At 49.9% G+C, this 14,680-nt stretch overlaps 1 protein-coding gene across 1 annotated transcript in view; it reads right to left on the bottom strand.

Annotated features, from left to right (window-relative positions):
• LOC147124863 (cyclic nucleotide-gated channel alpha-2-like) overlaps nucleotides 1-14,680 on the bottom strand; it is a 163,187-nt gene that overhangs the window by 125,264 nt on the left and 23,243 nt on the right. Inside the window, exon 2 of the mRNA XM_085986757.1 lies at nucleotides 756-926. Coding sequence (XP_085842883.1) covers nucleotides 756-926 — 171 coding nt within the window. The remainder of the gene's footprint in view (nucleotides 1-755; nucleotides 927-14,680) is intronic.

Here is a 14,680-nt window from a genome sequence, read left to right as displayed (position 1 = left end):
AAATACAGTCAGTGTATTCTCACTCACCGATATATAAACACAGTCAGTGTATTCTCACTCACAGATATATAAACAGACAGTCAGTGTATTCTCACTCACCGATATATAAATACAGTCAGTGTATTCTCACTCACAGATATATAAACACAGTCAGTGTATTCTCACTCACACATATATAAACACACATCAGTGTATTCTCACTCACAGATATATAAACACACATCAGTGTATTCTCACTCACAGATATATAAACACACAGTCAGTGTATTCTCACTCACAAATATATAAACACAGTGTATTCTCACTCACAGATATATAAACATACAGTCAGTGTATTCTCACTCAGGTATATAAACACACAGTCAGTGTATTCTCACTCACAGATATATAAACACAGTCAGTGTATTCTCACTCACAGATATATAAACACATAGTCAGTGTATTCTCACTCACAGATATATAAACACAGTCAGTGTATTCTCACTCACAGATATATAAACACAGTCAGTGTATTCTCACTCACAGATATATAAACACAGTCAGTGTATTCTCACTCAGATATATAAAGACAGTGTTCTGTCCCTCTGTGAACCCCAGAGGGATGGCCAATGACTCTCTTCCACTAACTTATGTCTGGTTCTCGCTGAGAATGTGTACATCCCAACCAGTGTAAGACCTCTCACAGCAGTTCAATGACACAACAGGAGATCTACATTCAATAACATTATTATGCAGCTTTACACAGCAAGACTTACTTGGTCTTTCCTCTTTGTCCCTGCTCCTGGTCTGGGGTGTTGCTCAATCTGCTGGCCACAGGCAGCAGCTCAGGACCTCGGAACCTCTCCAGAAACGAGTCTGGTCGCTGCTCCTGCTCCCGGAGACTTTTGTGGGCCCAGTCTCTCAGGACGACAACCAGGCGAACTATCCTGGGAGTAACACAGGGAGTGAGGGTCAGAGAGAGAGTAACACAGGGAGTGAGGGTCAGAGAGAGATTAACACAGGGAGTGAGGGTCAGAGAGAGATTAACACAGGGAGTGAGGGTCAGAGAGAGATTAACACAGGGAGTGAGAGTCAGAGAGAGATAAACACAGAGAGTGAGGGTCAGAGAGAGATTAACACAGGGAGTGAGGGTCAGAGAGAGATTAACACAGGGAGTGAGAGTCAGAGAGAGATTAACACAGGGAGTGAGTGTCAGAGAGAGATTAACACAGAGAGTGAGGGTCAGAGAGAGATTAACACAGAGAGTGAGGGTCAGAGAGAGATTAACACAGGGAGTGAGGGTCAGAGAGAGAGTAACACAGAGTGAGGGTCAGAGAGAGATTAACACAGAGTGAGGGTCAGAGAGAGATTAACACAGAGAGTGAGGGTCAGAGAGAGATTAACACAGGGAGTGAGGGTCAGAGAGAGAGTAACACAGAGTGAGGGTCAGAGAGAGATTAACACAGAGAGTGAGGGTCAGAGAGAGATTAACACAGGGAGTGAGGGTCAGAGAGAGATTAACACAGAGAGTGAGGGTCAGAGAGAGATTAACACAGAGAGTGAGGGTCAGAGAGAGATTAACACAGAGAGTGAGGGTCAGAGAGAGATTAACACAGAGAGTGAGGGTCAGAGAGAGATTAACACAGGGAGTGAGGGTCAGAGAGAGATTAACACAGGGAGTGATGTTCAGAGAGAGATTAACACAGGGAGTGAGGGTCAGAGAGAGATTAACACAGGGAGTGAGGGTCAGAGAGAGATTAACAGAGGGAGTGAGGGTCAGAGAGAGATTAACACAGGGAGTGAGGGTCAGAGAGAGATTAACACAGGGAGTGAGGGTCAGAGAGAGATTAACAGAGGGAGTGAGGGTCAGAGAGAGATTAACACAGAGTGAGGGTCAGAGAGAGATTAACACAGGGAGTGAGGGTCAGAGAGAGATTAACACAGAGTGAGGGTCAGAGAGAGATTAACACAGGGAGTGAGGGTCAGAGAGAGATTAACACAGGGAGTGAGGGTCAGAGAGAGATTAACACAGGGAGTGATGTTCAGAGAGAGATTAACACAGGGAGTGAGGGTCAGAGAGAGATTAACACAGGGAGTGAGGGTCAGAGAGAGATTAACAGAGGGAGTGAGGGTCAGAGAGAGATTAACACAGGGAGTGAGGGTCAGAGAGAGATTAACACAGGGAGTGAGGGTCAGAGAGAGATTAACAGAGGGAGTGAGGGTCAGAGAGAGATTAACACAGAGTGAGGGTCAGAGAGAGATTAACACAGGGAGTGAGGGTCAGAGAGAGATTAACACAGAGAGTGAGGGTCAGAGAGAGATTAACACAGGGAGTGAGGGTCAGAGAGAGATTAACACAGGGAGTGAGGGTCAGAGAGAGATTAACACAGGGAGTGAGGGTCAGAGAGAGATTAACACAGGGAGTGAGGGTCAGAGAGAGATTAACACAGAGTGAGGGTCAGAGAGAGATTAACACAGGGAGTGAGGGTCAGAGAGAGATTAACACAGGGAGTGAGGGTCAGAGAGAGATTAACACAGACAGTGAGGGTCAGAGAGAGATTAACACAGAGTGAGGGTCAGAGAGAGGTTAACACAGGGAGTGAGGGTCAGAGAGAGATTAACACAGGGAGTGAGGGTCAGAGAGAGATTAACACAGAGAGTGAGGGTCAGAGAGAGATTAACACAGGGAGTGAGGGTCAGAGAGAGATTAACACAGGGAGTGAGGGTCAGAGAGAGATTAACACAGAGTGAGGGTCAGAGAGAGATTAACACAGGGAGTGAGGGTCAGAGAGAGATTAACACAGGGAGTGAGGGTCAGAGAGAGATTAACACAGGGAGTGAGGGTCAGAGAGAGATTAACACAGAGTGAGGGTCAGAGAGAGATTAACACAGGGAGTGAGGGTCAGAGAGAGATTAACACAGGGAGTGAGGGTCAGAGAGAGATTAACACAGGGAGTGAGGGTCAGAGAGAGATTAACACAGGGATTGAGGGTCAGAGAGAGATTAACACAGGGAGTGAGGGTCAGAGAGAGATTAACACAGGGAGTGAGGGTCAGAGAGAGATTAACACAGGGAGTGAGGGTCAGAGAGAGATTAACACAGGGAGTGAGGGTCAGAGAGAGTTTAACACAGGGAGTGAGGGTCAGAGAGAGATTAACAGAGGGTGCGAGGGTCAGAGAGAGATTAACACGGAGTGAGGGTCAGAGAGAGATTAACACAGGGAGTGAGGGTCAGAGAGAGATTAACACAGGGAGTGAGGGTCAGAGAGAGATTAACACAGGGAGTGAGGGTCAGAGAGAGATTAACACAGGGAGTGAGGGTCAGAGAGAGATTAACACAGGCAGTGAGGGTCAGAGAGAGATTAACACAGGGAGTGAGGGTCAGAGAGAGATTAACACAGAGAGTGAGGGTCAGAGAGATATTAACACAGGGAGTGAGGGTCAGAGAGAGATTAACACAGAGAGTGAGGGTCAGAGAGAGATTAACACAGGGAGTGAGGGTCAGAGAGAGATTAACACAGGGAGTGAGGGTCAGAGAGAGATTAACACGGGAGTGAGGGTCAGAGAGAGATTAACACAGGGAGTGAGGGTCAGAGAGAGATTAACACAGGGAGTGAGGGTCAGAGAGAGATTAACACAGGGAGTGAGGGTCAGAGAGAGATTAACACAGGGAGTGAGGGTCAGAGAGAGATTAACACAGGGATTGAGGGTCAGAGAGAGATTAACACAGGGAGTGAGGGACAGAGAGAGATTAACACAGGGATTGAGGGTCAGAGAGAGATTAACACAGGGAGTGAGGGTCAGAGAGAGATTAACACAGGGAGTGAGGGTCAGAGAGAGATTAACACAGGGAGTGAGGGTCAGAGAGAGATTAACACAGGGAGTGAGGGTCAGAGAGAGATTAACACAGGGAGTGAGGGTCAGAGAGAGATTAACACAGGGAGTGAGGGTCAGAGAGAGATTAACACAGGGAGTGAGGGTCAGAGAGAGATTAACACAGGGAGTGAGTGTCAGAGAGGGATTAGCACAGGGAGTGAGGGTCAGAGGGAGATTAACACAGGGAGTGAGGATCAGAGAGAGATTAACACAGGGAGTGAGGGAAGAAAGAGATTAACACAGAGAGTGAGGGTCAGAGAGAGATTAACACAGAGAGTGAGGGTCAGAGAGAGATTAACACAGGGAGTGAGGGTCAGAGAGCGATTAACACAGGGAGTGAGGGAAGAAAGAGATTAACACAGGGAGTGAGGGTCAGAGAGAGATTAACACAGAGAGTGAGGGTCAGAGAGAGATTAACACAGGGAGTGAGGGAAGAAAGAAATTAACACAGAGAGTGAGGGTCAGAGAGAGATTAACACAGGGAGTGAGGGTCAGAGAGAGATTAACACAGGGAGTGAGGGTCAGAGAGAGATTAACACAGAGAGTGAGGGTCAGAGAGAGATTAACACAGGGAGTGAGGGTCAGAGAGAGATTAACACAGGGAGTGAGGGTCAGAGAGAGATTAACACAGGGAGTGAGGGTCAGAGAGAGATTAACACAGGGAGTGAGGGTCAGAGAGAGATTAACACAGAGAGTGAGGGTCAGAGAGAGATTAACACAGGGAGTGAGGGTCAGAGAGAGATTAGCACAGGGAGTGAGGGTCAGAGAGAGATTAACACAGGGAGTGAGGGTCAGAGAGAGATTAACACAGGGAGTGAGGGTCAGAGAGAGATTAACACAGGGAGTGAGGGTCAGAGAGAGATTAACACAGGGAGTGAGGGTCAGAGAGAGATTAACACAGGTAGTGAGGGTCAGAGAGAGATTAACACAGGGAGTGAGAGTCAGAGAGAGATTAACACAGGGAGTGAGGGTCAGAGAGAGATTAACACAGGGAGTGAGGGTCAGAGAGAGAGTAACACAGGGAGTGAGGGTCAGAGAGAGATTAACACAGGGAGTGAGGGTCAGAGAGAGATTAACACAGGGAGTGAGGGTCAGAGAGAGATTAACACAGAGAGTGAGGGTCAGAGAGAGATTAACACAGAGAGTGAGGGTCAGAGTGAGATTAACACAGAGAGTGAGGGTCAGAGTGAGATTAACACAGGGAGTGAGGGTCAGAGAGAGATTAACACAGAGAGTGAGTGTCAGAGAGAGATTAACACAGGGACTGAGAGTCAGAGAGCGATTAACACAGGGAGTGAGGTTCAGAGAGAGATTAACACAGGGAGTGAGGGTCAGAGAGAGATTAACAGAGGGAGTGAGGGAAGAGAGAGATTAACACAGGGAGTGAGGGTCAGAGAGAGATTAACACAGAGTGAGGGAAGAGAGAGATTAACACAGAGAGTGAGGGTCAGAGAGAGATTAACACAGGGAGTGAGGGAAGAGAGAGATTAACGCAGAGAGTGAGGGTCAGAGAGAGATTAACACAGAGTGAGGGAAGAGAGAGATTAACACAGGGAGTGAGGGAAGAGAGAGATTAACACAGGGAGTGAGGGAAGAGAGAGATTAACACAGGGAGTGAGGGAAGAGAGAGATTAACGCAGAGAGTGAGGGTCAGAGAGAGATTAACACAGAGTGAGGGAAGAGAGAGATTAACACAGGGAGTGAGGGAAGAGAGAGATTAACACAGGGAGTGAGGGAAGAGAGAGATTAACAGCACCTTGCTTTTTTTCAGGAGTTGTCGGGGAATTATTTGACTGTAAAAAATCCACAGCCTGTATTGACAAAAGTCAGAGAAGATCAGTCAGTCATATGTGGACACTGAGTAATGGAGATTTTCGGAGGGGTGCCAGAAGTTTGGTAAAAGCGGCAGGATTTAATGAAGACTTTAAAGGAGCACAAGGATGTGGAAAGGTAACAGAGGGATTAACAAAATTTAGGGCCTAGACGGCTGAAGACACAGCCACCAATGGTGGGTCAAAGAGAGGCAGATATACACAAGAGGCTAGAATTGGAAGAGCGTAGCGTTCTCGGAGGTTTCTAGTGTTGGAGGAGGTTACAGAAATAGGGCGGGGGCAAGGATATGATGGGATTTGAAAACAAGGATGAGAATTTTAAAATTGAGACCTCGCCAATTGGGAGACAATTTAGGTCAGCGAGCACAGGGGTGATGGGTGAACGAGACTTGGTGCGAGTTAGGACACGGCGCAGTGAGCACAGGGGTGATGGGTGAACGAGACTTGGTGCGAGTTAGGACACGGGGCAGTGAGCACAGGGGTGATGGGTGAACGAGACTTGGTGCGAGTTAGGACACGGGGCAGTGAGCACAGGGGTGATGGGTGAACGAGACTTGGTGCGAGTTAGGACACGGGGCAGTGAGCACAGGGGTGATGGGTGAACGAGACTTGGTGCGAGTTAGGACACGGGGCAGTGAGCACAGGGGTGATGGGTGAACGAGACTTGGTGCGAGTTAGGACACGGGGCAGTGAGCACAGGGGTGATGGGTGAACGAGACTTGGTGCGAGTTAGGACACGGGGCAGTGAGCACAGGGGTGATGGGTGAACGGGACTTGGTGCGAGTTAGGACACGGGGCAGTGAGCACAGGGGTGATGGGTGAACGGGACTTGGTGCGAGTTAGGACACGGGGCAGTGAGCACAGGGGTGATGGGTGAACGGGACTTGGTGCGAGTTAGGACACGGGGCAGTGAGCACAGGGGTGATGGGTGAACGAGACTTGGTGCGAGTTAGGACACGGGGCAGTGAGCACAGGGGTGATGGGTGAACGGGACTTGGTGCGAGTTAGGACACGGGGCAGTGAGCACAGGGGTGATGGGTGAACGGGACTTGGTGCGAGTTAGGACACGGGGCAGTGAGCACAGGGGTGATGGGTGAACGGGACTTGGTGCGAGTCAGGACACGGGGCAGTGAGCACAGGGGTGATGGGTGAACGGGACTTGGTGCGAGTTAGGACACGGGGCAGTGAGCACAGGGGTGATGGGTGAACGGGACTTGGTGCGAGTTAGGACACGGGGCAGCGAGCACAGGGGTGATGGGTGAACGGGACTTGGTGCGAGTTAGGACACGGGGCAGTGAGCACAGGGGTGATGGGTGAACGGGACTTGGTGCGAGTTAGGACACGGGGCAGTGAGCACAGGGGTGATGGGTGAACGGGACTTGGTGCGAGTTAGGACACGGGGCAGTGAGCACAGGGGTGATGGGTGAACGAGACTTGGTGCGAGTTAGGACACGGGGCAGTGAGCACAGGGGTGATGGGTGAACGGGACTTGGTGCGAGTTAGGACACGGGGCAGTGAGCACAGGGGTGATGGGTGAACGAGACTTGGTGCGAGTTAGGACACGGGGCAGTGAGCACAGGGGTGATGGGTGAACGGGACTTGGTGCGAGTTAGGACACGGGGCAGTGAGCACAGGGGTGATGGGTGAACGGGACTTGGTGCGAGTTAGGACACGGGGCAGCGAGCACAGGGGTGATGGGTGAACGGGACTTGGTGCGAGTTAGGACACGGGGCAGCGAGCACAGGGGTGATGGGTGAACGGGACTTGGTGCGAGTTAGGACACGGGGCAGCGAGCACAGGGGTGATGGGTGAACGGGACTTGGTGCGAGTTAGGACACGGGGCAGTGAGCACAGGGGTGATGGGTGAACGGGACTTGGTGCGAGTTAGGACACGGGGCAGTGAGCACAGGGGTGATGGGTGAACGGGACTTGGTGCGAGTTAGGACACGGGGCAGTGAGCACAGGGGTGATGGGTGAACGGGACTTGGTGCGAGTTAGGACACGAGCAGCAGAGTTTTGGATGAGCTCAAGTTTATGTAGGGTGGAGGATTGGAGGCCGGTCAAGAGAACATTGGAATAGTCGAGTCTAGACATAACAAAGGCGTGGATGAGGGTTTCAGCAGCAGATCGGCTGAGGCACGGGCGGAGATGGTCAATGTGATGGAGGCAGAAGTAGACGGAATTCGTGATGGAAGGATATGTGATTGGAAGCTCATCTCGGGTCAAATATGACACCAAGGTTGCGAACATTCCGGTTCAGCCACAGACAGTTGTCAGGGAGAAGGATGGAGTCAGTGGCTAGGGAACGGAGTTTGTGGCGGGGACCGAAGACAATGGCTTCGGTATTCCCAATCTTTAATTGGAGTAAACTTCTGCTCATCCAGCACTGGATCTCGGACAAGCAGTGTGACAATTCAGAGAGTGGGGTGGTCAAGCCAGATGGTGGTGAACTAGAACTGGATGTCATCAACATACATGTGGAACCTGACATTGTGTTTTCATCAGAACATAAGAAATAGGAGCCCTTTGAACCAGCTCCACCATTCAATATGATCGTGGCTGATCTTCTACCTCAACTCCACTTTCCCACCCTATCTCCATATCCCTTGATTCTCTTAATATCCAAAAATCTATCGATCTCTGTCTCAACGACTGAGCATCCGCAGCCCTCTGGGGTAGAGAATTCCAAAGATTCACAACTCTGAATGAAGAAATTTCTCATCTCAGTCCTAAATTTCCAATCCCTTATTCTGAGACTGTGACCCCTGGTTCTAGACTCCCCAGCCATGGGAAACATCCTCCCTGCATCTACCCTATCAAGCCCTGTGAGAATTTTGTATGTTTCAATGAGATCACCTCTCATTCTTCTAAACTCTAGAGAATATAGGCCTAATCTATTCAACCTCTCCTCATAGGACAAACCCCCCATCCCAGGAATCAGTCTAGTGAACCTTCGTTGCGCTCCCTCTGGCAAGTATATCCTTCCTTAGGCAAGGACAGTAAAACAGTGTAAAACAGTACTCCAGGTGTGGTCTCACCAAGGCCCTATATAATTGCAGTAAGACATCTTTACTCTTATACTCAAATCCTCTTGTAATAAAGGCTAACACACCATTTGCTTTCCTAATTGCTTGCTGTACCTGCATGTTAACTTCCTATGATTCGTGTACAAGGACACCCAGGTCCCTCTGAACACCAACATTTCCCAGTCTCTCACAATTTAAAAAATATTCTGCTTTTCTATTTTTCCTAACAAAGTGAATACCTTCATATTTCTCCACATTATATTCTATCTCCCATGTTCTTGCCCACTCAATTAACTTGTCCATATCCCTTTGCGGCCTCTTTGCGTCCTCCTCACAACTTATTTTCCCACCTAGCTTTGTAACATCAGCACACTTGGATACATTACACTCGGTCCATTTATCTAGGTCATTGATGTAGATTGTGAATAGCTGAGGCCCAAGCACTGATCTTTGCAGTACCCCACTAGTTTCAGCCTGCCAACCAGAAAATGACCCGTTTATCCCTGCTCTCTGTTTTCTGTCTGTTAACCAATCCTCAGCCCATGCTAGTATATTACCCTCAATCCCATGAGCCTTTATATTTTGTAATAACCTCGTATGTTTTGTAATTTTGTATGTTTCAATGAGATCACCTCTCATTCTTCTAAACCTTATCAAATACTTTCTGAAATTCCAAATACACCACATCCACTGGTTCCTCCTTATCTACCCTGCTAGTTACAACCTCAAAATTTGTCAAACACAATTTCCCTTTCATAAATCTATGTTGACTTTGCCCAATCATATTTTGATTTTCTAAATGCCCTGTTACCATGTCCCTAATAAAAGATTCTAGCATTTTCCCTACTACTGATGTCAGGCTAACTGGTCTGCAGTTCCCCATTTTCTCTCTACCTCCTTTCTTGAATAGTGGGGTTAATTTGCTACCTTCCAATCCGCAGGAACCGTTCCTGATGTGCGGGTTAGGTTGATTGGCTATGATAAATTGACCCTTAGTGTTAGGGGGATTAAATACGTGGGGTTACGGGGATAGGGTGGGATATGTGTTGGTGTAGGGGTTACGGGGATCGGGTGGGATATGTGTCGGTGCAGGCTCGATGGGCCGAAATGGCCTCTATCTGCACTGTGGGGTTTCTGTGATTCTGTGATTCTGTGAATCTATGGAATTTTGGAAAATGACAACCAATGCATCCACTATCTCTATAGCCACCTCTTTCAAAACCCTAGGATGTAGGCCATCAGGTCCAGTGGATTTTTCTGCTTTTAGTCCCATTAATTTCTCTGGCACAATTTCTTCACTAATTTCTTTAAGTTCCTTATTCTCGCTGGACCCTTGGTTGCCCACTATTTCCAGAATGTTTTTTGTGTCTTCTTCCATGAAGACAGATACAAAGTATTTGTTTAATTTCTCTGCCATTTCCTTATTCCCTATTATAATTTCTCCTGTCTCTGCCGGTAAGGGGCCCACATTTACTTTCACTAATCACTTCCTTTTTACATGCCTATAGAAGCTTTTACAATCTGTTTTTATGTCTCTTGCTAGTTTACTCTCATATTCTCTTTTCTCTCTCTTTATCAATTTCTTGGTTATCCTTTGCTGAATTCTAAAATCCTCTCAATCCTCAGGCTTACTATTCTTTTTGGCAATATTATAACCCTCTTCCTTTAATCTAATACTATCTTTAATTTCTCTTCTTAGCCACAGTTGGACCATGTTTCCCGTGGGGATTTTGTTCCTTAAAGGAATGTATATTCATTGTGAATTTTGAATTATTTCTTTAAATGTTTGCTTATCTACCGTCATATCTTTTAATCTAGTTTCCCAATCTACCTTAGCTAACTCACCTCTCATACCCACTTAGTTTGCTTTGTTCAGATTTAAGACCCTAGTTTTGGACTTGACTAAATCACTCTCAAACACAACATAAAATTCTATCATATTATGATCACTCTTCCCCAGATGCTCCTTTTCTACAAGGTTATTAATTTCTCATTGCACAATACTAGATCTAAAATAGCCTGTTCCCTAGTTGGTTCCTCGACCTACTAATCCAGAAAACTATCTTGAATGCATTCCCTGAACTCATCCTCCACACTATTACTGCAAATTTGGTTTGCCCAGTCTATATGTAAATTAAAGTCCACCATGATTACTGTATTACCCTTGTTACATGCCCCTCTAATTTCCTGATTTATACTCTGCCCGACACTACAACTACTATTAGGGGGCCTATAAACAACTCCCACCAATGTTTTCTGCCCCTTGTTTATTAGCTCCATCCAAACTGATTCCTCATCTTGATTTTCTGGGCTAAGATCCTTTCTCTCTACTGTGATTATTCCATCCTTTATTACCCCCTCTCCTTTTCCATTTTGCCTAGCTCTTCTAAAAGTCAAGTATCTTGGAATATTTAGTTGCCAACCTTGGTCACTCTGCAACCATGTCTCCGTAATGGCTATTAGATCAAACCTATTTATTTCTATCTGTGCTATTAATTCACCTATTTTGTTGTGAATGCTTCATACATTTAGCTTTAACATTTTTATATTTTTGCTTGATGTCACTTGAGTCTCTAATGCCCGATGACCTTTGTTAAGCTTTCTGTCACTTTCTGACCCACTCTGTTTATCTTTACCCAAATCACTACTCTGCTCTACAGCCTTGACTTTTCTCTTACTGCTTTTGAATTTATCCTTTCCTGAATCCTCCTACCCCACCTTTGATTAGTTTAAAATAGTATGCATTAACATTGACTCAGTGGGTACCACTCGCACCTCTGAGTCAGAAAGTTGTGTGTTCAAGTCCCACTCCAGAGTTTTGAGCACATAAAGCTAGGCTGACACTCCAGTGCAGTGCTGAGGGAGCGCTGCACTGTTGGAGGTGCTGTCTTTCGGATGAGATGTTAAACCGAGGCCCCGTCTGTCTACTGTTGGAGGTGTTGTCTTTCGGATGAGATGTTAAACCGAGGCACCGTCTGTCTACTCAGGTGGACGTAAAAGATCCCATGGCACTATTTCGAAGAAGAGCAGGGGAGTTATCCCCAGTGTCCTGGACAATATTTATCCCTCAACCAACATAACAAAAACAGATTACCTGGTCATTATCACATTGCTGTTTGTGGGAGCTTGCTGTGCGCAAATTGGCTGCTGCGTTTCCCACAAGACAACCGTGACTACACTTCAAAAGTACTTCATTGACTGTAGCATGCCTAGAGACGTCGGGTGGTTGTGAAAGGCGCTATATAAATGCAAGTTTTTCTTTCTTTCTGCTAGCTATTTGATTCGCCAGGACACTGGTCCCAGCCCGGTTTAAGTGGAGCCCTACTCAACAAAACAGTTCCCTCTTTCCCCAGTACTGGTGCGAGTGGCCCATGAAGCGAAACCCCTGCCTCCCACACCACTCTTTCGGCCAAGCATTTAATCTGTTGGTCCCTATGCCAATTGTATTTTTTTTAACTATATTCTTGAGCTATCTCAAGTTATAGGTAGATTAAATTAAATATTTGCCTCTAAAATACCCCCGCCGGCCATCTTTGTGCAGTGGCGTCATGTTGGGATTCCTTTTCTCCCGCTCCGCTCCCTGCCTCGCCCTTTTCTCCCACTCTCGGCCTCGCCCTTTTCTCCCGCTCCGCTCTCAGCCTCGCCCTTTTCTCCCGCTCCGCTCTCGGCCTCGCCCTTTTCTCCCGCTCCGCTCTCGGCCTCGCCCTTTTCTCCCGCTCCGCTCCCACTCTCGGCCTCGCCCTTTTCTCCCGCTCCGCTCTCGACCTCGCCCTTTTCTCCCGCTCCGCTCTCGGCCTCGCCCTTTTCTCCCGCTCCGCTCTCGGCCTCGCCCTTTTCTCCCGCTCCGCTCTCGGCCTCGCCCTTTTCTCCCGCTCCGCTCTCGGCCTCGCCCTTTTCTCCCGCTCCGCTCTCGGCCTCGCCCTTTTCTCCCGCTGCGCTCTCGGCCTCGCCCTTTTCTCCCGCTCCGCTCTCGGCCTCGCCCTTTTCTCCCGCTCCGCTCCCGGCCTCACCCTCTTCTCCCGCTCCGCTCTCGGCCTCGCCCTTTTCTCCCGCTCCGCTCTCGGCCTCGCCCTTTTCTCCCGCTCCGCTCTCGGCCTCGCCCTTTTCTCCCGCTCCGCTCTCGGCCTCGCCCTTTTCTCCAGCTCCGCTCCCGGCCTCGCCCTTTTCTCCCGCTCCGCTCCCGGCCTCGCCCTTTTCTCCCGCTCCGCTCTCGGCCTCGCCCTTTTCTCCCGCTCCGCTCTCTGCCTCGCCCTTTTCTCCCGCTCCGCTCCCGGCCTCGTCCTTTTCTCCCGCTCCGCTCCCGGCCTCGCCCTTTTCTCCCGCTCCGCTCTCGGCCTCGCCCTTTTCTCCCGCTCCGCTCCCGGCCTCGTCCTTTTCTCCCGCTCCGCTCTCGGCCTCGCCCTTTTCTCCCGCTCCGCTCTCGGCCTCGCCCTTTTCTCCCGCTCCCGGCCTCGCCCTTTTCTCCCGCTCCGCTCTCGGCCTCGCCCTTTTCTCCCGCTCCCGGCCTCGCCCTTTTCTCCCGCTCCGCTCCCGGCCTCGTCATTTTCTCCCGCTCTCGGCCTCGCCCTTTTCTCCCACTCTCGGCCTCGCCCTTTTCTCCCGCTCCGCTCCCGGCCTCGCCCTTTTCTCCCGCTCTCGGCCTCGCCCTTTTCTCCCACTCTCGGCCTCGCCCTTTTCTCCCACTCTCGGCCTCGCCCTTTTCTCCCGCTCCACTCTCGGCCTCGCCCTTTTCTCCCGCTCCGCTCCCGGCCTCGCCCTTTTCTCCCGCTCCGCTCCCGGCCTCGCCCTTTTCTCCCGCTCCCGGCCTCGCCCTTTTCTCCCGCTCTGCTCTCGGCCTCGCCCTTTTCTCCCGCTCCGCTCCGCTCCCGGCCTCGCCCTTTTCTCCCGCTCCGCTCCCGGCCTCGCCGTTTTCTCCCGCTCCGCTCTCGGCCTCGCCCTTTTCTCCCGCTCCGCTCTCGGCCTCGCCCTTTTCCCCCGCTCCGCTCTCGGCCTCGCCATTTTCTCCCGCTCCGCTCCCGGCCTCGCCCTTTTCTCCCGCTCCACTCTCGGCCTCACCCTTTTTTCCCGCTCCACTCTCGGCCTCGCCCTTTTCTCCAGCTCCGCTCTCGGCCTCGCCCTTTTCCCCCGCTCCACTCTCGGCCTCACCCTTTTTTCCCGCTCCACTCTCGGCCTCGCCCTTTTCTCCCGCTCCGCTCTCGGCCTCGCCCTTTTCTTCCGCTCTCAGCCTCGCCCTTATCTCCCGCTCCACTCTCGGCCTCACCCTTTTCTCCCGCTCCGCTCCCGGCCTCGCCCTTATCTCCTGCTCCGCTCTCGGCCTCGCCCTTTTCTCCCACTCCGCTCTCGGCCTCGCCCTTTTCTCTCGCTTCGCTCTCGGCCTCGCCCTTTTCTCCCACTCCGCTCTCGGCCTCGTCCTTTTGGGATGATGTCACTGAGGGGCAGCATGTAGATGAGAAGTAGTAGGGGGCCAAGGATAGATCCTTGGGGGACACCAGAGGTAATGATAAGGGAGCGGGAAGAGAAGTCATTGCAGGTCATTCTCTGACTACAACTGGTTCGATAAGAATAGAACTAGACGAGGGCAGTCCCTATGATGAGAGATTGTGTAGATTGGGCCGATACTCTCTGGAGTTTAGAAGAATGAGAAGTGATCTCATTGAAATATACAAGATTCTGAAGGGGATTGACAGGGTCGATGCAGGGAGGTTGTTTCCCCTGGCTGGAGTTTCTAGAACTAGGGGGCATAGTCTCAGGATAAGGGGTAGGCCATTTAGGACTGAGATAAGGAGGAATTTCAGAGGGTTGTGAATCTTTGGAATTCTCTGCCCCAGAGGGCTGTGAATGCTGAGTATATTCATTGCTGAGATTGATAAATTTTTGGACTCCAGGGTAATCAATGGATATGGGGATCGGGCAGGAAAGTGGAGTTGAGGTCGATGATCAGCCATGATCTTATTGAATGGTGGAGCAG

This window comes from Somniosus microcephalus, chromosome 1 (assembly GCF_052327205.1).
Source record: "Somniosus microcephalus isolate GS21.2 chromosome 1, FLI_Smic_1.0, whole genome shotgun sequence".
Classification (NCBI taxonomy): domain Eukaryota; kingdom Metazoa; phylum Chordata; class Chondrichthyes; order Squaliformes; family Somniosidae; genus Somniosus; species Somniosus microcephalus.
The sequence above is the reverse complement of the archived record's forward strand: the minus strand, read 5'-3'. Positions and strand labels throughout refer to the sequence as shown.